A 22958-nucleotide genomic window follows, 5' to 3' on the forward strand; every position below is an offset into this window, starting at 1 on the left:
GACGAAGTGTATAAGCCTAAAAGGAGACTATGTTGAAAAATAAAAAAGGTTTACCCCAAAAAATTAAGTAGTTTTTATTTTTGCACGGTCTTTTCAAACGACCCTCGTAAGAGCATTCGTGCAGGTTGTTAGTTTTTCCAATATGCGAGTTGAAAACGCGTTTTTTTTTTTTAATTTAGCTGCATTATTTTAGACTGTTTTTTCCCCCTATTTTGATGTATACTATCATATATCACTTTTACGTGATTCCAGGCACATCTTCAAATAATCATTCCATCCATCTAGCCCCACAACATACTACAGGGGAACACTTATTTGTTCTGAGAAAGATATTTCCTAATTGTGAATTACTTAGAGCGATCGTTGCAGTTTAAACAGTTAAAAATTGTTGCCCAAACTATCACACATAACCGTTCTGCTGTTGTTACCCAACAGTTGTCTCTGTTCTGTCAACTTTTATTATATCCAAACAGTTTCTCTCTTTAAATTAACAAATAACGTTTTAAAATTTGCTAACAATTTGATTCTTTTAAGTTTGAAATTGTTTTGTTGTAAAGGTGAATGAATGAAGAATTCACGTTTTAAAATTTAATATATTTACTGTCAAAGGTAACTAGTTTTAATTTCCTGAAACCCCCCCAAAAAACATCAATTTCTTCTTAATAGAAAAGTGTTGTTTTAAATTTAAGGAAATAATTGTTTCTAAAAATAAAAGTTAAGAATCAAAATATTTAATTAAAGTTCATTTTGTATTAATTGAAACATCTGAACTAGAATTCTAAAGCAATTAATGTTAACTTTAATCCGGTTCTTCTTCCAGTTTGTTATTGTTTTATTTAATTACTTATTAAATATTCAGAGGAAGAGAAAGCTGAGAAAGTTGTACAAATTATATATATTATTTCAGTTCAAAGGCTTAGAAAAGATTGGTTACAAAATCTCAGAAATGAGCCGTTTATTATGAAAGTGGGGCAAGCCCATTTTTGAAAAAAAAAATGAAGATAATGGTAATTATAGATAAAACTTAGTATGATCTTTTTATCTGTAAACAATTTAGAGTCAAACAAATTCAGAATCCTAATATTTGGGAGATGGAAGTTTTAGCTCTTAACAATATTGTAAATATGTTTAATTTGAAAATGGTGCAAGTCCATCTTAGGTTAAAATTATTTAACCGTACAGCAAAATTTAACTCCGGTTGCTGTTGCTCTATAGTGAAGCAAATGTGATGGTTTAACATCATGTCTTATCTATCAATCTTTGATATTGGTAATCGGTGATTGTACAATATTTCATAAAATTTATTATTATTTAATAATAATAAGTACATCTTAATTTTGTGTTTCGATAATAACACCAAGATCCGGAAATTTTAGTACTATTGGTAACACTCTGAAAAACTGTAAATTGTATGACATTCGACTTATATTATCGGCTATCAAGTAAGTCGTGTTGTTTTGTGCTCGGTGTACGAAAAAAGTTTCATTATTTGAAAATTAATAACGGATTGTGGTTTATTTTTTTAAAAAGAAAAAATGGCTGAATCCGCTTACAACGGTAATTATAACTCTGATGCATCTGAAAGTGAATTTGGTAGGTAACAAATATAAAAAAAAAATACTTTTCTGGGTAATAACGCCATTTCAATAAAATCCTCATTTGCAAGTAATTTTATTATATTTATTATGTTTGTAGAAATAAGTCCCCATGACAATCGGTAATAAAGGAAGAATCTTGGAATCAGAATTTGAATTCAATTCGGCAAATTCGGACCAAAATGATTCATAAAAAAGAAGAAGAATAGTTGCACTATTGATTAGTATTTTGTTTTTATTGTTCAAAAAAGACTGATACGACTGAAATATTATCCATTTAAATCAACGATTACAATAATTCATTAATTTTGAAAGTGAGGCAAGTCCATTTAGTATATAATAAAACCTTTATTTTCCTTAGCCAGCACTATAAACACTATTGGATTATAAACTTACATTATCTAACACCACAAAATACAAAAAATATGTCTATTAATATTTACCAATATTTTTAATCTTATTGAACCGCAAAACCTTAAATATCTCGAAATAACAAAAAATGGACTTGCCCCACTTTAAAAATAAATGGCACAAATGTTAAATATCCTTTCAATGAGAGGTTATTCAGGAGGTTTTTCTTGAGGAATGTTCTATTTTATTCAGAATTTTAGCGAGACATAAATCCCTCTTTTTTTATATAATGTAAAACTCTCAGAACCGAACATTTTACTGAAAAAGTCCTTTAGTGAAAGAAAAACACATTCTCTCTACTCTTCCTCTTCAAACTATTCGAGGTTTCTTTTCACATATCGACCTTTATCTTAATTGTAGTATAATTTCATCTACCTTTTCGATTTATTGTAACTTCCTTCCTCTTCCATGTTTCTTGCATGTCCATCTTAAACAATTCTTCAAAAATTTGACTATAAAACTCCATCTAGATGGAATGACAACCGTTAACGACTACCAATATATCTCTCCATGTTTAACTCTAAAACTGATGGATTGTTTTCCTAAAAGTTAACTTGAGAAACTGTATGATTTTGTAAAGACCCTGCAAAGAACGGTCCATACCTTATTTTTCAAACTATCAACTACATTTCCGTTTTTTTAAAAAAAACATTGAACTATAACTAATTTTTAGAGTACGACATAACTTTGAAAAACTCCTTCCACCATACAAGAATATTGTAATCTCGATTGATCCTCAAAATGATAAATACTTAACAAGGGCCTAACATTTTTTGCAAAATTAAAGGACATCTTTTTTATTTAAAATAAAAATTATAAACATGTTATTTTTAATTAACAAAAGCATTTTGTAAAGTGGTAGAATTAAACTTTTTACTTCAACCAGTGAGAGTTACAAAAAAAAAATTCATAGAAACGTTCTGTTTAATTCATGTTAAGCCTAATTAGTGGATTTATATTTAATGAAAGAGAAAAAAATGTCTTTTTCTTTAAGCAGTAGAAGAGAATTATTCAAAGTTTTAGTTGATTTCATTTTCAATTAAAATTATAATTTTAATAAATTAATTAATAATTATTAATAAAGTTGGTTTAAATGCTATGATTTATCAGTGAAGCTCTTTAGAAAATTTATGTCGCTAACTTTATTTCTTTCGAAAAGTTTTTAATTTAATAACAATAAATGTACCATTTAGTTTAATTACTCATCACTGGGATGCGCTTTAATCTAGCAATGTACGCTGAAGTATTCAGACATGAGATCACTGTTTTATTTAAAACATAACAAACCAAAAGTAGAAAACTAATCTTAAACTAAAGTAAGCTACCCAAAGTAAAGAGAATTTAGTAGGTGTGAAACCTACTTAACAAAGATTGGCTTCAGGTAATCTAAGTTAACTAAGTAATACTGTTGCTTCAAATGTTTGAAATAAAATGGAACACAACAGATCCTAGTAGAACTATTGGCTAGATTACTTGTCTGCATTTAACAAGTAAACATTTCTGTGCACTGCGGTTTTGTACCTGCATTTCCCACTTCATTCACTTTTGTGTTCTAGAGAGAAAATTTAATCCAAGCTAATCTCCTATTTTTCCTGAGGCAGAGTTAAATATTTTTTCACCTTCTTTAAACTTGCCTTCGGGGGTCTTCCCTTCTCCACCATTCGATAAAGACTGAGACAAGTCTTGTTACGATTCCAAAACAAGTTTACCCTGGAGTTAAATAGTAGGAGAATTGGATACATTACTAAGCATAAGCGTGTTTTTCAAAGAAATTAAAACAAAAAAGTTGAATGTAATTAATAATTTAAGTAATTAAGATAACGAACCACCCAACCGTAAAACCTCTGTAAAAGCACATTGATACTGATAAATATAATCAAATTACTGCTTTAAGTACCATCTTATTTTGCTTACAAAAATAAAAAGTAAAAGAAAAAGCGCTTTGAAGTAAAACAAATTAAGTTCTTATTTTTTCAGAATGCTTTAAGTTCTATTACTATTCAAGTCTCATCAAAAGAGCTAAATAACTAACCTAGATTCCGTATTTGATTTATTTATGATCAAATTAAAGAAAATCTAAAGAAATGAACGGGAATCGAAACCAATACACAATACTTTTCAGTCCTTGCTTCCATCTTGTCACCTTAAATAAAAATATGCGACATAAAAAGGCGGACTAAGAAGGTACAATTATGAAAAAGAAGATATATACAGGGTGAACCTGTAAGAAATGTCCATAGGGCTACTGTGTACAGTACATCTAAAGTGGAGTTCAATGACGTATTGGCCGACTTCATATTTTCCACTGTTCTTGAGTGACGCCACTTAATTCTTTTTTTCTAAAAACATTACTTTTTTGCAATAAAAATGTTATTACTCAGAAAGTTTTAATTCGAATTCGATTCTGATGACAGGGTTAGAAAGACAGATACATTTTCTAAAAATTGATACCATTTCGAAGCATAAGTTATTCTCCAATCAGCCTCAATCTTCCTCCGAATATTGAAAAAATAAAAGTTATCGAAATTTTTAAGAAAACTCATTAGGCCCTTTTGTGATCATTATCAGACCTAGGTGCTGGCACTTTTTATAAAAGTTTCCTTGTCTAATGGGCTTTCAAACGGTATATCATTTTCCAGGATTCCTTTTATCTTCGTATGAAAAATTACTTTTGTTTTACAAGAAAACGTGTTCACGAGCACTCAACAGCGTTAGTTTATCAAGTTGTTTAATTCATTGAAAACTCTTTTAGATGGACCAGTAGCCAATTTTTAAAGAAGACTGTCTTAAAATAAGGAAGTCAAAGGTTACAAATTGCACTTTACAAATTTTCTTCTTATCTCTCTGAAATATTTGAGTTTGTATTTACTCCAAATTACAATTTTACACACAACTAACCTATTGAAAAAGTTTAAAAAAAAAAACTGTTAACAGGTTCACCCTGTATATGTATTTACATTGATGGGCAATAAACGTCTGAAATTATTGAATAATTATTTTACTCAGCAGCTAAAGTTATGGAGTTCAGTCGCTAACCAGGAAGTTATAGAACTCCCACTTGCCCCAGAATAGGCCATTTCTCATTTCACCCAGTTCTTAGGCTATCTGTGGTATCAATAACATAATTTTTTTTTGTTTTGCAGGATGATTTTGGCGTGGATGTGTGTGACACTACTCGCTGGAGTTTTGGCTGCTCCAGGACCAGATTGTTCTCCATCTGCACTACAAGTACAATCCTCTAGAGTGAGAAACATGTGTGCTTTGTACCAGATTTCAAGCGCACTGCAGGCTTATCTAGATGAACAAAACAACTATCAGAGTTAGTATTTTGGTAAAACAGTAGTAGGTTATAATGAAGTAAGGATATGTATGTCATTCAATGGTATACCATAACTTGTGCACTAAATGATCGGAGCAATTAGTAATCAATTAGTAAAAAGCGTTTGAAATAGTTTTTCAGTCAGTTCCAATAAACACTATTTTCTACCTACTTTTAGATGTTTTATAGTTGCAGAACAATGAGACGTACCTATGTGTATTAATGAAATCAAAGTTTAAAAACAAATCCTTGAAGACATTTTCGAGGAAAAATACAAATTTAATAAATAAGAAGCTGTACCACTAAGCTGATCCTTTGCCTAAAATGTGCTGATTAGTTTATCCCTTCTCGGGTATTAATATTATTTCTTCAATGTGAAATGAAGTTCTCCCTCTTGCAACTAACATAGTAGTCTCGTGATAGGGGAGGGGACACCAGTGTTTCCGACAGATGACAGCTACGCCAACAACCACAACATTCATTCCAATATCTGAGTGCCTGCCTGACGTCTGGCATCAACCGAGTATCTGGTTCGCCTCAATGATGTGGCAAAGGTGGTCTACCACTACATTACCAGAAAGACAGGGCTGGAGCAGCGGGAAGACGCTTCAGCACAGAGCATGTACTTAAAAGTAACAAAAGAAACGTTCTTTGATCACCATAGGCTATGCATTCGTATCTAACAAGATTATAATCTGGTTGGACAAGTCTGAACGGAGAGGATAGACATTGCTATCCTCCTGGTCTAACGCAATTTCTTTGAGAAGAGACGCAATTACCAGGTTTGTCAGTGGTGTTCTGCGATAAGTAGTCTTGAGAACAGTGGAGGTGATCCATCATCATCTCGGCGAATGGTTTTTCTTGGAGAGGATCGGCCAAGAAGGAAGGAGTATTCTTACAGTATAGAAAGCTGTGCTATTAGGTCTCACTACAGCACGTGTAATAAGATTACACAGGATTGTTTGTTTAACCCAAGGCTAGTCAAACCGAGTTGTTCTTTTTTCTAGCCCTACGGCTTATCACTCCTTGCAGCACGAGAGAAAATCGTTAATAATAGTAATGAAATATAGGTACTACGGTGGCCAAGCGGTTAGAGGTGAGACCTCTCCAAGCTAAGATGTATTGTGAGGTACTGGGTTCGATTCCCGGTCTAAGTCTTGAATGATGTGGCAAAGATTATTTAATGTTTAATATGAGAACTGTAGTAAAGTATGTTTGCCTCCGACCACTACACCTAAATTGGTAGTTAGACGTAAAGCCCGCCTGAAAAATAGGCATTACTTTACTCTATTTTTTTATTTTTTAATAATAAAATACCTCTGAAAACTAAATTTAAAACTCTTAACGTTAGTAATGCTTACTAATTAATATGCTTTGTAAAAACGAATAATCGCAATTGCAAAAGCAGACATCAAGATATTGTGTTATAAAAAGTAGTAGAGAACCATTTTTAATTAATTACTTTTATTCTCTTTACAGCTGCTCTCCGAGACACGAACATACCGTATAACATACCTGAGAAGAGACAAGATATTGACCACGTATTCATGCGCTTTGGACGTCGACGTTAAAATACAAGAAAATTTAAGTGGCAGAGAGTGAAAAAATAATAATAAATAAAGATAAAATCTAAGTCTACTCTCTACCAACAAAATAAACATTCCACAGAAACAAAGAAAGATGAATTATATAAATAATTAAATCTCCCTAAAGACTGTATGTTTTTTATTCCTTTATTTCATTTCTTTTTAAAAACAATTTATCCAGCTCTCTTCTACGTCCTTCAGGAGTGCTATATTCTTTTACTTAAATGTTAAAATAAATAAATATTTATATCTGAGGTTTTTAAGTACATTTACATGAATTGGTGCTTCTACAATTGTAAGAAAATATTTTAGTATTGTGTAATTTACTTATTTATTTATTTATTTTATTTATTAAGAGTCAAAATAAAATAAAAAAAATATGTAAAAAAAAGAATTATTTTTAATTACAGATACTTTTAAAATTAAGTAAAATTTCAGTATTAAACATAATATATAAAAACAAAATGTAAATGTAAATCCAAAATTATTACAATTTTAATAATTCTGCCTGCCTCTACTGTTTTATTAATTACTTCCTTAACCTCTTCAATTTTAAGATTTAGTTTTTATCCAGCTCAATTTTAAGAATTGGTTTTTATATATTGGGGTCAAAAGAACAAAGTTACAAAAGTAGGATATGTGAAGTCAGTTTGGGTTGGTGAATATTTATTCAATTTTTTCACTTAATTAATTAAACATGTTTATGTACGCCTTAAGAATAACCATTATTCCCAATCAACTCACCAACTCCAAAGAAGATATAGTAACGTAAAATAAAGAACAATCAACCAATACGCTGGATGATCGCATCGTTACAAGAATACTAGTGGTACTGGTAGTAACAAGCTACCTAGAATCCTGATATTTCCAGAGGATCAAGGGACAGAGACAAATTATCCGTTTTAACCACATCAAACATTACTGTGTGGATATTCATCAAGAAGTGATCAGCAAAATTACTACAGACGATCTAAAAGGAGGAGACATCACTTTTCTCGTGTGACCCTGAGTTCTACCATGGCGCTAAATTTAACGGTGCTGCGATAAAGACGGATCTGGTACTAAAGTTTAATACTTAGGCCAAAAGCTGTCCGTAACTAAAATTAAAACATAACCATAGTTCTGGAATCGAAATAGCTTTATCTCTACAAAACAACAGTAGATAACAATGGATCGTTTTTATTGGTGTCAGGTCTCAATCATACTAATTATCGTTTGAAGTTCCAGCAAAGAAGCCGCCTGGATATCCGGGAAAATGTACAAATCTAGAACTGATTATTCTTCTCTTAATAAAATAATCTTTACTGCATAAATGTGTTGCAATAATTTTGACAGAAACTGCCACTAGTTTTCTTTTAATTTACCGAGATAATACACAGCATTACCGAGTCGACCAAGAACCTCAGAGAGCCATAAATTCAAAGTAATTACTCAATTGTTCAAGTTTATTTCCTACCTAGATATCATGTTGCTTAAAATATTTTGTAAATTAATATTCGGAAACATTATAAATTGATTTAGCAGTATCCTAAATGAAAAAAATAGGTTTAAAATACAAAATTATAAGCGCATACCTTTCAACTTAGCCCTCCAGAAAAAAAAGAAAATCTAGGTACACCCCTGAAGGTATCCCATTTCCTTACAGTTCAATCTATTTTGCACAATCCCTCTTTATTCCTAAGAAGTTTGTGTTCGTTTATTTCAAGCGAGATATTCTAACTACTAGGCAGTGTAAACATTAAAGAGAATTTCAACTCATGCACAAGATTATCAGATCGTTATTTAAAACAGTTGAACATAATTATGTTTACATTGAGATGTGAGGCTACTCGGATGAACATGCATGCTTTGTTTTTAATTTTAGGATTAGACTTTGTTTAGGTTCAAGGGTAAAAATTTAAGAAAACCGATAAAAATAATAAAAGTTCATAATAATGAGGGAGTCAATTTAGAGCATTTGATATTTTCCATCACATTACAGAAACTAAATTACGCCCAAATAATTCAAATTCACTTTAAAATTTAAACATAACACCAAATTTAACTGAGAAACAAATGATTGAATTATGAAAGACAGGTGGAAAGAATTAGAATAGAAAATATGAATCTTTATTAAAAAGCTACAATGTGTTCAGACTGTTCAAAAAAGGATAGTGCACCATTATGTTCATAGTATCTAATTGTATAATGTTATCCTAAATCAACATCATTTTCATTAATGCAAGAAACTTTGCCACACATTTTAAAATAAACATTTTATACCAAAGTTAAATTATTATTGTTGAGTCAGCTAGATTTCTGTATCTATGTATTTGTAGATATCTCAAAAAAGAAGTGATGAAGTTACACATTTGAATTATTCGTTTTGGGTTCCAAAACAACAAATAAATTTCTGTGGTCCCGAAGATAATATTAAGTTTTGTATTTCTAACTATTTCCCATCTAGCCGAGTGTAATTAAAATGAGAAGAAAAACATCCATTTCAATTTATACTCGAACAGGAGAAACAAACATTGGAATACATATTTCCGTGCAACAGTTCCCTTGAAATGTTTTTTTGAAAAGAAAATTAAAAGATAATGTAAATATTTCAATAGTCAGAACAAAAGACACACCAGCCTTAGATATAGCAATGTAAAAAAATATTATAATTGTCAATAGTACGAGGGTCGTTTGAAAAGTCCGTGCAAAGTCAGAGAGATAGCACTACTGGCGCGTATCGAGGTTATGTTTAGTTAGTAGCATCTCTTGGAAGAACATACACCAAGTTTCAGCCAGATCGGTCTATTTCTTTGTGTTTGGCATTCGTTTGAATCGAGGAAATCTAGTGATTTTCAAAAAATAGACGAAAAAGAATTTCGTGTGTTGATTAAACACTACTTTATGAAAGGCAAAACGCCTCAGGAGACTAAAGAGAAGCTTGATAAACATTATGGTGACTCTGCACCTTCGATTAGAACAGTTTATAAGTGGTTACAAAATTTTCGGAGTGGCCATGTGGGCACAAGTGACGCTGAACTTTCTGGACGCCCTGTTGAGGTTACTACTCCAGAAATCATTGATAAAATCCATGTTATGGTGATGGATGACAGAAGAGTGAAGGTGCGTGAGATTGCTAGTGCTGTGGGCATCTCGAATGAAGGGTACATAATATTTTGCATCAACATTTGGACATGACAAAGCTATCCGCAAGATGGGTGCCGCGATTGCTCACGCTTGACCAAAAACGAAATCGTGTGAAGTGTTGCAAGGACGGTTTGCAGCTGTTCCAGGAGAATCCGCAGGACTTTAAGCGTCGTTTCATCACTGTGGATGAAACATGGATACATCACTACACTCCTGAGACCAAAGAACAATCTAAACAATGTGTTACCAAGGGGGAATTTGCGCCAAAAAAAAAGGCGAAGACCGTTACTTCGGCCGGAAAGATTATGGCGACTGTCTTTTGGGATTCGCAAGGAATAATCCTCATCGACTATCTGGAAAAGGGTAAAACTATTACAGGTGCATATTATTCATCGTTATTGGACCGTTTGAAAACCGAGCTGCAAGAAAAACGCCCACGATTGGCCCACAAAAAAGTCCTTTTCCATCACGACAACGCACCAGCTCACACCTCAACAGTTGTGGTCGCAAAATTAATGGAAATAGGGTTCCAACTCGTTTCACATCCCCCCTATTCTCCAGACTTGGCTCCCTCGGACTACTATTTGTTCCCCAATATGAAGAAATGGCTGGCGGGAAAAAGATTTTATTCAAACGAGGAGGTGATTGCAGAAACGAATGGCTATTTTTCAGACTTGGACAAATCCTATTATTCGGAAGGGATCAGCAAACTAGAGCAGCGTTGGACGAAGTGTATAAGCCTAAAAGGAGACTATGTTGAAAAATAAAAAAGGTTTACCCCAAAAAATTAAGTAGTTTTTATTTTTGCACGGACTTTTCAAACGACCCTCGTATAAGCTCTTAAGATGACATAGTCCCTAGATCGAAAGCTTGGCAAAAATAAAGAATAATGATTGAATTCGGGAACCATTTTGTTATGCATAACATCAGAATTCTGCCCCTTTCGTTAGATTTTCTGGAATAACATGTGTTAAGAAATTGAGATCTACTTCCCTCATTTGGAGCAATATTTTACACTTTCCCTTGATAACAACTTTTAAAGAATTCTTGCAATCAAGAAGCAATTGGTTGGAAATCATGCACTAGTTAATGCATTTATTACTAGGAAACAAAAGTTGAGTACCTTTTATTAAAGGATAATTGCAGTTCTGAACGTGACAGTATTAAATATGTTTGTTTAGTTTTTAAGAATCATACCTGGAATACGCAGTACAAACTTATTCAGAACTTCACATAATAGCTCCCCCAGATTAGATACCATGTAATCTGAATTAGTACCACACGTCCAGAGGTAACAGTTTAGATTTTGTGAGCGCATCAAAAATCCATTAGAAGCTGATTGCGTGATTGATGGCAGACTTCGGTTTAGATAACAGTTGATGATATAGTAAAATTTCAGTTAGCACCTTTTTAAGGCTACAGGGAATACACATCCGTCAGAAAACAGAGGCTTATAGCGAATTTATTAAAAAAATAAATAAAAATCTGGTTAACGAATAGAAACTGCAGCACAGATACATTTCAAACACTCCTTGGAATTCAATAACTGACAACTCTATTGTTGGAGATAATCAAAACTGTTCGGTAATTAAGTTGTATAAGGGTTGATCGTCAAAAACTACACAAAAAAGCGTATCGTTGAAAGGCACACCTTTGACAAGTTTTTTCTCTTTTCTTTAATTTATGAGAAATAATTTCGTTTTAAATTATCTCTTAGAAAAACTGGATTTCTTTTTAGGAAAGCGACATAATTTTTAATTATCAAACTAATTGAGTTGAAACGTTAAAAAATACTGTACCATATTAACCTTAATTTAAAGTTTTTCTGTAACAAATTAATAATTTGTAATCAAAACATAGTTTAAAGTAGTGTATTCAAATAATAAATATACATATTCCGTTCATTTGATATAGTGTGTGCAATTTTTTTGAAGTTAAATATTTGAATTCAACGCAGAATGTTATTTTGATTGAATACTTATATCTCTAAAAATCGATAAAAAATTCAGCTTTCATTTGAGTTTGGTCTAACGGAAAGATTTAAGCTTTAATTAAACGTAAAAACCCAGAAAATCCTAAGAAATTACGTAATTTGTCAGAACTCCTATCTAAAATTGTGGTAAAATTCATTTTTAGTATCAGTAGAGAACATGGTGGTAAAGGAGCTCGTCGTGGAATCTATAAGGGGAGTATATGAAGGAGTGGGGGTAAGTACCAGCCAATCAAACGTCAAAAAACTGATCTCCATTTTACCTATTTTCAACTTAGCCAATGCGGTACAGGAATATTAGTGGGCAAAATAAAGGCCTGCTCTACTACTTCTGATTGGCTGACAGTTTCTTCCAATCTGAAAATACCTTTTAATATAGAAACAATTGAAAAAGCATGTATTTAATTGAAATGTAACAATTGATATTATTTAAGTAATTTTACTGCATTAATATTCATTAATATTTTTTTGAATTTATTAGATATCACAGACCCTTATGCTGGCCATTTTAATCTACAAAATATTTGTTCAAGTAGCTCACCATTTAACTTAGACTGACTGTAATATCTAATAATCTACAATAATTTTATAAAGATATGCAAAAATATATGAATTATAAAACTTCTTAGAACATCTAATAATTATTAATGAATTTTACTAAAAGTACTCAATTAAAGGAACTAAAATTTTTATAATTGAGCAATCCAAGCAAATTATTGATGAATAATTTTTTTGTGATTAACTGTGTGTAATACTCGAATACTTCTGTAAGACGAATTCAAAACTGAAATATTGTTTTAACACCGTGATTCAGATTTCAACAGTAACCAACACTAATTTTGTCTTTTACCATTTTAATGTGCAAGTGTATGTGATTACTCAGAATAAAGGGCATAATAAAGATATATCACAAGAATAGTTTGGAATAGAATGCCTATTTAATTAAGGAGGTATAATATACGTTTTATCGTTATTTTAACAAAAAAAATTATTAATAACCTGGCTAGCATGAGGGTCTATGACTTCTAATAAATTCTTAACAATATTATTGAAGATTTAATGCAGTAAAATTACTTAAATAATATCAATTGTTATAATTCAATTAATACTTGCTTTTTGCAATGTTTCTGTATGGCCGAAATATGTGACTTGAATTATGAATGAAATGTTGGGTACTTGCTGATTTGTGTAGCTTTTGTCGTTTAATCAGCCCATTCCTAATTTTTTAAACTAAGTTTTTGTTAAGGATAATAAAGAAATACTACAAGAAGTAGTCAGATTAGTCTTGAATGAATGGAATATGGGAATGGAGATATGTAGTTACAGTTTGAGTCCTCTTCCTTAAGTCCTAGGGTACGTTCACAACGGAGCTGTGAGCATAGATGATAGCGGAGATGATAGCAGTGATGCATCAGCGCTTATAGAATAACCTAGTACATTCTTATGTGAGCGTGCACAACGAAGCTGCGACTAGTGACTCATACTCGCTGCTATAAACGAGCATAGATGATAGAATTGAATTTTTCATTTTTCTGCTAGCTGAACTCCAGTATCGGAGCTTCAAAATGGACGTAGAAAAATTATTTAGTGCTGTCTTTACTCATTATTTTTGGTTATTATTTTATTATTTACTTTTAAACAATATTTTGTTTTTTAAATCGTGCTTACATTTATTTTCATGTGTATTTATTTGTTTTTTTTCAATCAAATCATTACTTACCTAAGAGTAATCACTAGTTTTTCTTCTATGGTTATAGGATTTCCATGACAATTTTTCCAAAGTTTTCTTAATTTTGACCTTATTTTTTCTAAAATATAGTCGAATGTGGGTGGACCCATCCTCACATATTCAAAAAAACGATCCGGATAATTTCGAAGTTCCTTATATAAATGGTGAAATTCACCCAAAGTTCTTCGTTTTTTATTTATGGGATGTACATGATATTTTCTAAAGCGTTCTTTCTTTAAAATATACCATTTCGTTGCTGCTGAACATAAAAACTCTTCTTCACTACTCGGGCATGTTGCATGTATCACAGCTCCGTTGTGCACACTAATCAGCGATTATATTTTACTCTATCAGTTATCATCTCTGCTATCATCTATACTCACAGCTCCGTTGTAAACGTACCCAGATTTTCTCTTCCTAGAAGCCTCCCTATCCGGTCTATGACAGAAAACGTATTCTGTTTCTACAGAATATTGAGAACATTGTTGAAGGCCGGCAATGCAGAGAGGGAAAGAGGTCCGAACACCAATGATTTCTTATGTTGACGTTTCTTAAAGTTGAAAATAATTAACAAATAAGATCTACCTGTAGCTATCCATTAAGAAAAGATGAAAAAATAAATTTTGGATTCATCCTCAGCAGCACTCTCAAGGAACGAAGCTGTTTAAAGTGGTGGTAACTGAGTAATAAGAAATTTGGAAAAAATACTTTTCGTAGGTGAATTAGAAGCGGCAAAACAAAATTCCAAGTTGAAAATCAATTTGACAGCTTAGATGACACAGACACTTAGATGACAAGTTCTTTTATTCAACTACCTGGCCAGTCTACAAAATGGCAATATTTCACTGAATAAAGGCAGTGAAAAAGAATTATTCTGTAATAGGAGAGATTCATAGAGTTCCAGAATAGATGATTAGAAGATAATAAGACCAAACAAAACATAAATGTGTTTAAAGTAAGCAGATGTCAAAGATGAAATACAATTTTGATAGTGATGTCAATAGTTTAATATGAATTTTAATCAAACTAGAGAAGGCATTATTTTCTGTAATCAGGTAATATCTTTGAGAAATCATACGGTCGGAACTTTTCTACTTCTTTCACCTTTTCCTCATCTTTAATCTTTTTCTCTTCCACAGGTATCTTGTCTTCTTCAAAAATCATTGCTGCCTCGCTTAACTCATCTTGTTCAATCTGAATTTCTGATACACCATAATTCTTTTTTAGAAGTTCATCTTGATAGAATTGTTCATTTTCACTAGCTTCACAAATGTCTATACTACTTTCATCATCTTCGTATTCACTTTCGGTTAAATATTCGTCTATAATTTCATTAATGGGTACCTCATCGTTTATGAGCGGTAAATCCATTAAATTCAATATTGAATTATCTTTATATATATTTTTGGTTACATTTTCTACATCAAATATTTGATATGCGTGTGTTATTTCTTTAGATTTCATTTGTTTTCTAAACTCTTCCGTTGTTTGGATTAAATAATTCATTTCACTTTCAATTTCGTCATCATATGTTGATAAAACAACTGATTCATCACTACTTATTTTGCTTCTGAATTTTAACTGCTTAACTAACGGTCTTACAATAGGCTTTAAAGCATTTCTAATACTTTTTAGAAAAATTAAACCCTGATTTCTTTTCTTGTAAGCCATTTCTGCTAAATCAAATTTTGTGGGTTTTTTGTCTCGTACACAATTAATAGCTCCTATTATGAACTTTCTATCTAGCCAACACTGTTCTACGAATAGAAATTTTGCTTGAATTTGATTCTCTATAGCTTCTAAATATTCCAAAGGTGTATTCTCATTGTTTGGATATTCGACCACAAAGTCATAAAGTTCTTTAAATAAAAATTTAATAAAAATATAACCTTCTGGTCTACCGGTTATATTTTTAGTTGACTTCTCGCCGTAATATTTTATTTCATTTTCATAATATTCTCGTTTTCTTTTACTTAGCTCATACATATTATTAAGTTTACTTTTACAAACATTTATGCGCGCTAGTTGTTTTTTGACGCAGTAGTTTATTTTAAAAATATTATTATTAACTTCATTAATTTGGGAAGTTAAATAATAAGCGTCTAGTTTTTTAGGTAACTTTTGTAAATCAATATCCATTAACATACACTGTAAATGTAATGGTTTTGTAAAATACAGTGAGAAGGGACCAAACGTTTTAATATCGTTAATCAATAGTGCAGCTAAAGTTTTAACAGTTTCATCTATATCCGCATCGCTAAATTTATATTTTAAATATGTTCCCTTTAACAGTTTAATTTTATCGATAAATGGTGACACATAATTGTTACTTTCTTCAGCGTAGTCGTATTTCCAAGTCTTGGGACTCAGATAAAAAGTTAAATTTTTGCACCATTCAATACGCCCTCTTAATATAATTAGAGTCATTAAATCCGTAATAATATTTTTTAAATTTTCTTGTAATTTAAATATGAAATGTAATAAATCATTTTTAATTTTTCTAATTTCTGTCACAAATTTAGGTATTTCTAATAATTCAATCTGCTTTTGTTCCATAAAATCTTCAAATAAACATAAATTTGGAAATTCTTTTAAAGATGACGCTACTTTTATTGCAAACATATCATTTCTTGTTTCACATACTTGTTTCTGTTCTCTTATTATGGCTGATGCTATTTTTTTCCTTAAATTATCTTCTAAATAGTAGATTAATTTACTTTTTACCATGTGATCTTTTACCGCTCTACCGACTGGAATATTCCTAAAATGTGGAGTTAAACCTAGTTTGCTTTTTAATTCCCTTTCATCGTACGGCACATTTAAGCGGCAGAGTAAGTGACGATATTTGGCTGAATTGAAAGTATCTGTGAGATAGCCAGGTTGTAAGCGTGTTTTTTTCTGTAATTTCATTAATTCACGTCCACGACCGATTGTAAAATCAATCTTAATAAATGGATTTCGTTGTTTAAGAACCTCTTTACAATTTTCATCAATTTGACGTCCATGTGTGAAATAATAAACATGGGGTTTGCTGCTACATCTGGTGTGGATAAGTAAATCAAAATTTGTGATACGTCTAACTCTACTCTTTGGAATTTTAATACTTCGTCCAGTTTTTTTACGAATAGTTTCCACAACTTCATGTCGTTTTCTAATGTAATTAATAGTTGTAAGCTGTTCTTCGCGAAGAATCTCCTACGGCAGAAATATGTAAAATATAATTACTCCAAGTATTGCTATGATGTCGTGGGTAAACCACTCATGCTTTCATACAAAAACATTCTTTAAAAAACACAAGGCAAGACCCGAGCTAATCTCTGAGATCAGGACCGTTGGATCTAATACTCGAAATACGAGTACTTTTATTAAATTCTTTTCTGTATAAGTCTTCGAGTCATATTGTTAATGAGACCAGTAAGAAACTGATTTCTGTACTAATAAAGCTAATTTCTTTATTATCTGTGCATGTTTCGAATTACCGCATGCAGGACTTACATTTATATAAATTAGAGAATTCAGAGCTGGATCTGACCTCCAAGCGACCAGATGTAGAAAATTGTACTCACGTAATTTTTTTTTTTTTTTTTAATATATCAACCAATTTTCGTTGAATCAGAAATCAGCTTTAGTTCCGGAACGCGTTCCTGACCAAAAAGGAATTACCGGAACGACGTTCCGGAGCGATCCGGCTCGAAGACACCACTGGCTACAAGGGCTCTTCAAACGCACATCAATCACTTACGGGTCTGGCTTAACAAATGGTGAATCAAAACTAAGTCACGAAATTAAAAACAAAATTATAAATACAAAAAAAATTACTCTTAGACGAAAAAAACTACCTCTCATCTTCATCAACCAAACTCCTGTACCAACTGTGGACAAAGTTTGCTACCTTGGATTGTACCTAGCCTAATAGTTGACACGGAATTTCTATACTGGACTGAAAAGACAAGAATCTAACCAATACTGCAAATTTCTCGCAATACTGTTTGACAAACGATCAAAACTAAACCTAAATAGCAAAAGACGGTGACCTATTTGGTGATAAGACATTGAAGTATGAAGTTCGGCTAAAACGTTCCAACTATCCAGTTATTGCAGTCAAAAATACTACTTAATGCTCCGCTCAAAGACCTCAAACATCTTGCGAAATCATGTTTTCTTAAATCAATCTTCTTTCCTTCAAGGAGATTGAAGAGAAGATAGCCTGGAAGATCTACGCTTATCTTGCAAGCAGTGTAGCAAGTGTTCACAATGATGGCTTTTACAATCGAAATTGAAAGTTAATCCCAATTGATAATGCAGTTATTACGTTTTAAATGTCAATAATTTTTTTTTTTTAAATCTTATTTGTTGGTTTAATTTGGGTCATAGTCCATAAAATAAATTTCTGAGGGTAAGTGATCCGGTCTTCCGTATCTCAGATATTTTAAATTCTTAAAGTAATACATAAATAAAATAAAATGACTAATAGTCCTGCGTGCTCTTATCCTGTAAGGAAAATCAATTATTTTGGCTCCCAAGAAAATCCTGGATTAGGACTGTAGAGGAATTATTTTTAGTTATGCTGTAATCCTACATTCTTCAGCTGTTGGTTTCTACAAAAATAACACAGTCGAAAGTCTAGTTCAGGGGTCTCAAACTGGCGGCCCCCGGGGTAATTTCTTGTGGCCCACGATGTACTGAAATAAAATGAAAATAGAAAAAGTTTTCTATGAAGGAAATAGCGCTTAGGGGAGGATCGAGGCAAATTATCGGACACACAATTCCCAGTTTCCGTTTAACTACTGAAGACGAGTATACACGTGGCCCCAGGGCCTTTCCTGGGGGACCTGTGGGCTTGTATAAACGCGATGACTTAGTTCCAGCGACGTTTAGAAGCGGTATATCTGCCACTCTCAATGGGATTCCAGAATGAATCGGTTTTCAAAGACGAAGCAGGAATTCCCAAAATATATTCTTATTTAGGTGAGAAATATCCAAAAATGTTTGCTGTTTGTGTTATTTTTGGTCAAAAACTATTTTCGTCCATGAAATTAAATAAAACTGCATACAGATCAAGATTGATTGATAATCATCTATCTGCCTTAATGAAGATTGTCTGTTCTCAGTCTCTGAATCCAGATATTGGATAACTTGTAAATATGTTGTGGCCCGCGTGAATCTTGCCTGTTGCACCAAGTGGCCAGTGTTTTAATTCAGTTTGACACCCCTGGTCTAGTTGTTCCCCAGGGGGTAAATAACCTATTCGAATCTATTAAATGCAATATAACATAACTAGACAAAGGAAAATAAAATGATAACAAGGCTGTACCCAAGGCAAGCGATCTAGCTTACTGCCAGAGATCTTTTCTTCTTTCATAACTGGCTTGTTGAACACATAGGCAGCTTTATTTTCACTAAAATCGATCCACTGATTCATCAAATTTTCTTTCTGTAAAAAAAAACAAAAGAGCAATTTAATAATCAAAGAATCTATTTAAATAATACTCGTACAAAAATAATATTGTGAAAAATAAACTAGATTACTAAATTCTAGAACTTTTAATTTTAACTTATGTTTCTGTTCGAAAATAGACATCGCCAGGCTCTAAACTATTAAACATTTTCACAGCTTCCAGTAACGGGAGGGAAAGAATGAAGAATTAACACATGTATTAATTACCTAATATGAAAATTATTGATACTAATCATTTAAATTAAAAAAAAAAAATGTGCATTTTTTGAAGTTGGTAGTTCTGATTTTCCCCACTTTTTCATTCTGGTCACTTTTTCGCCATTTCTCATAATTTTACACTTCTTAGAGTTCTAGGCTACTGTTTTCTGAAGAATAAAACCTAAATATAAACTTTTACAATCGATATTGAAAGTTGATCCCAATTTATTCAAGTAAAGCTACAGCAATTAGAGAATTAGTTAGCTGACATTTTTAATTTTCTTTTGCTTTTGTCAATCACCTGTCATCACCATTTGTTCTGTCATTATAAACCTTCTGTACTATTTCCAATTAACTTTTATTTAGCATTGCTCTTTTATATCTAATTATCGCGATAAATTTAAAACTTACTTTAAAAATGAAAAATCTTATATAAGATAGCTAATATGACTACAGTCGAAGCTCCCATGAAGGACACCCTCACTAGCGACCACCTCCATTTACGGACAGTTTTTGGATTTCCCCGTTTTACCCCTATACACTTTCTACATAAAGTGTCAAACGGACACTCTACATAACGACCGTGGACATTGATTTTTGGGGAACGGATTAAATGTTTCACCTCCCACCAACGACCACCCTATTCTTAAAAGTTCGTTTGACGCGGTGATAAAAAGAATTATCCCCTCTCAAGTTTTTGTTTTTTTCTGTTTTTTTTCAAAAGTTTCCTATACAGGGTGAACCAGTAAGTATTGTCCATAGTCTTAGATTTGTAGTAGTCCGTGACATAAGCACTTCGATCAGCTTTCTTCATTTACTGATTTAAAATAAAAAGATACCTTTAACATAATTGTTTAGTTTTAAATCATCAAAATTGACACTGAGAGATGGTTTCAAGTTTGTAGCACTATGCAAACTAAAATGCTAGAAAAATGCATTTTATTTATTTGGTTGTTTCTGACACCCATTTATTGAACTTTGAATTTATTTATTTCATACATATGTTAAAACAATGTTTCTATAGAACAAGTTTTTTCGTAATGATAAACTTTTTAGAATATTTGGAAAACCTAGGAGGGTTTTTTCCTTATACAAGAGGGCAATCTATAATAATAGGTATATTGAAACACTCGCGTATGCGAATGCAACGTTGTGTCCAAATTTTAAAGCAATCGGTGAGAAGAACTTTAGGAGATTTAAGATTTACAAACAAACCAAAATTTACATCTTTATTTATATAGATACATTAATTTGTTAATAACTAAGGTTTTTTAATAATTATAATATTTTTGTAACTTCATAAAACGTACTACGCATTGAATTACACAGTTGACCTAACGTTACTTACTATACATACGGCTAAGCGGCTCCCACTCTTCGCGCTCTATCTCAAAAACAGTTGATTGTATGAAAAATTGCATGGAACCAAATTTGTAAAGAATTTTATGTTCTACAACTTTTGTTATATCTTAAAATGTCATTTAGAGCAAAGAAAACAAGATATTTACAAAAAACTGATTTTCGTGACCTTTGACACGAGATTCTATGAGATTTTGAGCCAACTTATAAAATGTCAAAACAAAGACCTACAGTTTTATAGAATATTATCTTTTATGTTGAATATTTTTCATAAATCAGCCACTGGCGTTTTCAAGCTACAAAATGTTCGCTAAAAACAAAAAAAGAAGTCATTTTTATGAAAAAGTTTCTCATTTTAATCGCGAGGAATTTGACAATAAAAGGCTAATCTGCTAGAGAATTTATTATTAATTAAAAAGAAGTTTAGCACCATAAAATTGTTAAGCTTCTAAATTTTGCATTAACAGCTAAGCCCTGAATATTTAGTTTGGAATATTTAAAAAGTTTAGTTTATTTATTGCATATACTACGCATGCATATGTAGTATATTTCAACAGTTGCTAAGAGGTTGCGTGGTTTCATTACATTTAAGTAGATAGTTAAATAAATTACTTTTTAATAAGGCCCACAAGAGACTCAGCTTGGACTTGCCCAGGAGAGCAATTTAAGCCTGATACTATTATCTATTTATTTAAGTGATCTAGAATCAGTCTGATTCAATAACAGTAAAATATTTCAGTATGGCGACGGTATTTGCACATATACATCAAATGATTACTTAAAGAAAGGTAAAAGAGTGACTTCTTTAAAGGTTTAGGGTTACCAGAAAAGTTACATTATTAGAGTGATTCGAAACGCTATCAGAATCAAAATCAAATTTTCTGTCCATTTAACAGAAAGAATCTTTTGAAAGAAACCAAGGGAAACACTGGCTAGCCAACTTTGAATTTTCTTGTAAAAGATCCGTCAAACTCTTAGACGTATCGGAAGTGTAGAATCGATTTACTTCAATGTATTAAAAATGTGTTCATACAGTAAGTAAGTTAGGAATGTTCTTCATCTGTTTGTTATGAGTAGTACTAGCATGGAAGGAAGTAGGTTGTATGTCAGACTTAAGATTGTATCACATGAAATGTCGCAGGCTGATTGGTGGAGCAGATGCAAAAAATAAAATAAATAATAAACTCATTTATTAATATCATCATTATCCTAGTGACATTTGACGTCAGTAAATGAAATTTGGTCCTCTTATGCCCCAAAATCAGAACATCAGAACTCATTTTGTGGTTACTGTGCCCAACTCTAAATAATATAATAAGGGTCTGGCCCTTTGACATACTGCATGCGTGTGCGAAGCTTTTAGTTGCTGGTCTAAACTTCAGTGAGTGGGTCTGTTAATAATGTCCAATAAAAGCTGGTTACATCTTTACTGTACAGAGAAGTTACATCAGAGAATGTGCTCAGTATATTTGCAGTGGGTAGAATTAAATAGAAATGTTACATTTTTATTACACTAAATAAAATACAAAAAATTTAATGTAATTAATATGCTATACTATGGGCTTGAAAACTTAAAATAGAGCAACAACGTAATTGTAGTTATCAAAGTTCTAGCAAATAAAACATAATTTGGCCTCACACATGAATATTAATGAACATTATTTTGATGATATGCTTTTTATTCATGATAAGGTTTGTCCGAATTTTTAGCCGACGTAGCTTATGGTTGAGATAATATCATAAAAAAACTCTGAAAAGTCCAACTGATATTAAACTCAGTTACCTAGAAACCAACTCCAAATTGCGAAGTATCAAAAGTGAGTACTATCATACTAATATGATTCACTAACATTCTGAGTTCTCACATATCTCCTTTCTTCTAACCTGGCAGCTAATGAAGTTGTTTAATTGTTGTTCATAGTTTCAATAGGATGAAAAAGTAAATGCCATTTCAGTCGAGTAAAATGGCATTTATTTTTTCATCCTATTGAAGTTGTTTAATATAGTTTGGTTCTATTTTAAACAAAATACTATTCAAAAATACAATTCACAAACTTTTAAACATTGAAGCAGATTAAATTAACTATAATAAAACGTTTCCCTTGAATAAATCTGAAGAAAATTAAAAAGTAATGGCACAAATAATAATTAATAATAATAATACTTTATTTACAAAATTGAAGAAAA

General features: G+C 31.7%; 2 protein-coding genes across 2 annotated transcripts in view; one reads left to right on the forward strand and one right to left on the reverse strand.

Moving 5' to 3' along the window:
* Positions 1-7423, forward strand: part of Ms (neuropeptide receptor myosuppressin) — an 84818-nt gene extending 77395 nt beyond the window's left edge. Inside the window, exons 2-3 of the mRNA XM_074125195.1 lie at positions 5150-5325; positions 6805-7423. Coding sequence (XP_073981296.1) covers positions 5151-5325; positions 6805-6896 — 267 coding nt within the window. The 5' untranslated portion in view covers position 5150 and the 3' untranslated portion in view covers positions 6897-7423. The remainder of the gene's footprint in view (positions 1-5149; positions 5326-6804) is intronic.
* A 7134-nt stretch (positions 7424-14557) lies between these two features.
* LOC141452773 (uncharacterized) lies at positions 14558-20414 on the reverse strand. Its single transcript, XM_074125193.1, has 3 exons — positions 20252-20414; positions 19071-19190; positions 14558-16951 (listed from the first exon to the last, which is right to left on the reverse strand). Exons 1-3 carry the CDS (start codon positions 20258-20260, stop codon positions 14795-14797), a joined length of 2286 nt encoding a protein of 761 aa, XP_073981294.1. The 5' UTR covers positions 20261-20414; the 3' UTR covers positions 14558-14794.
* Positions 20415-22958: the final 2544 nt, after the last annotated feature.

Source organism: Rhodnius prolixus, unplaced genomic scaffold, assembly GCF_049639745.1.
Source record: "Rhodnius prolixus isolate KJV_2025 unplaced genomic scaffold, Rpr scaffold_3, whole genome shotgun sequence".
In the NCBI taxonomy this organism is placed as follows: Eukaryota; Metazoa; Arthropoda; class Insecta; order Hemiptera; family Reduviidae; genus Rhodnius; species Rhodnius prolixus.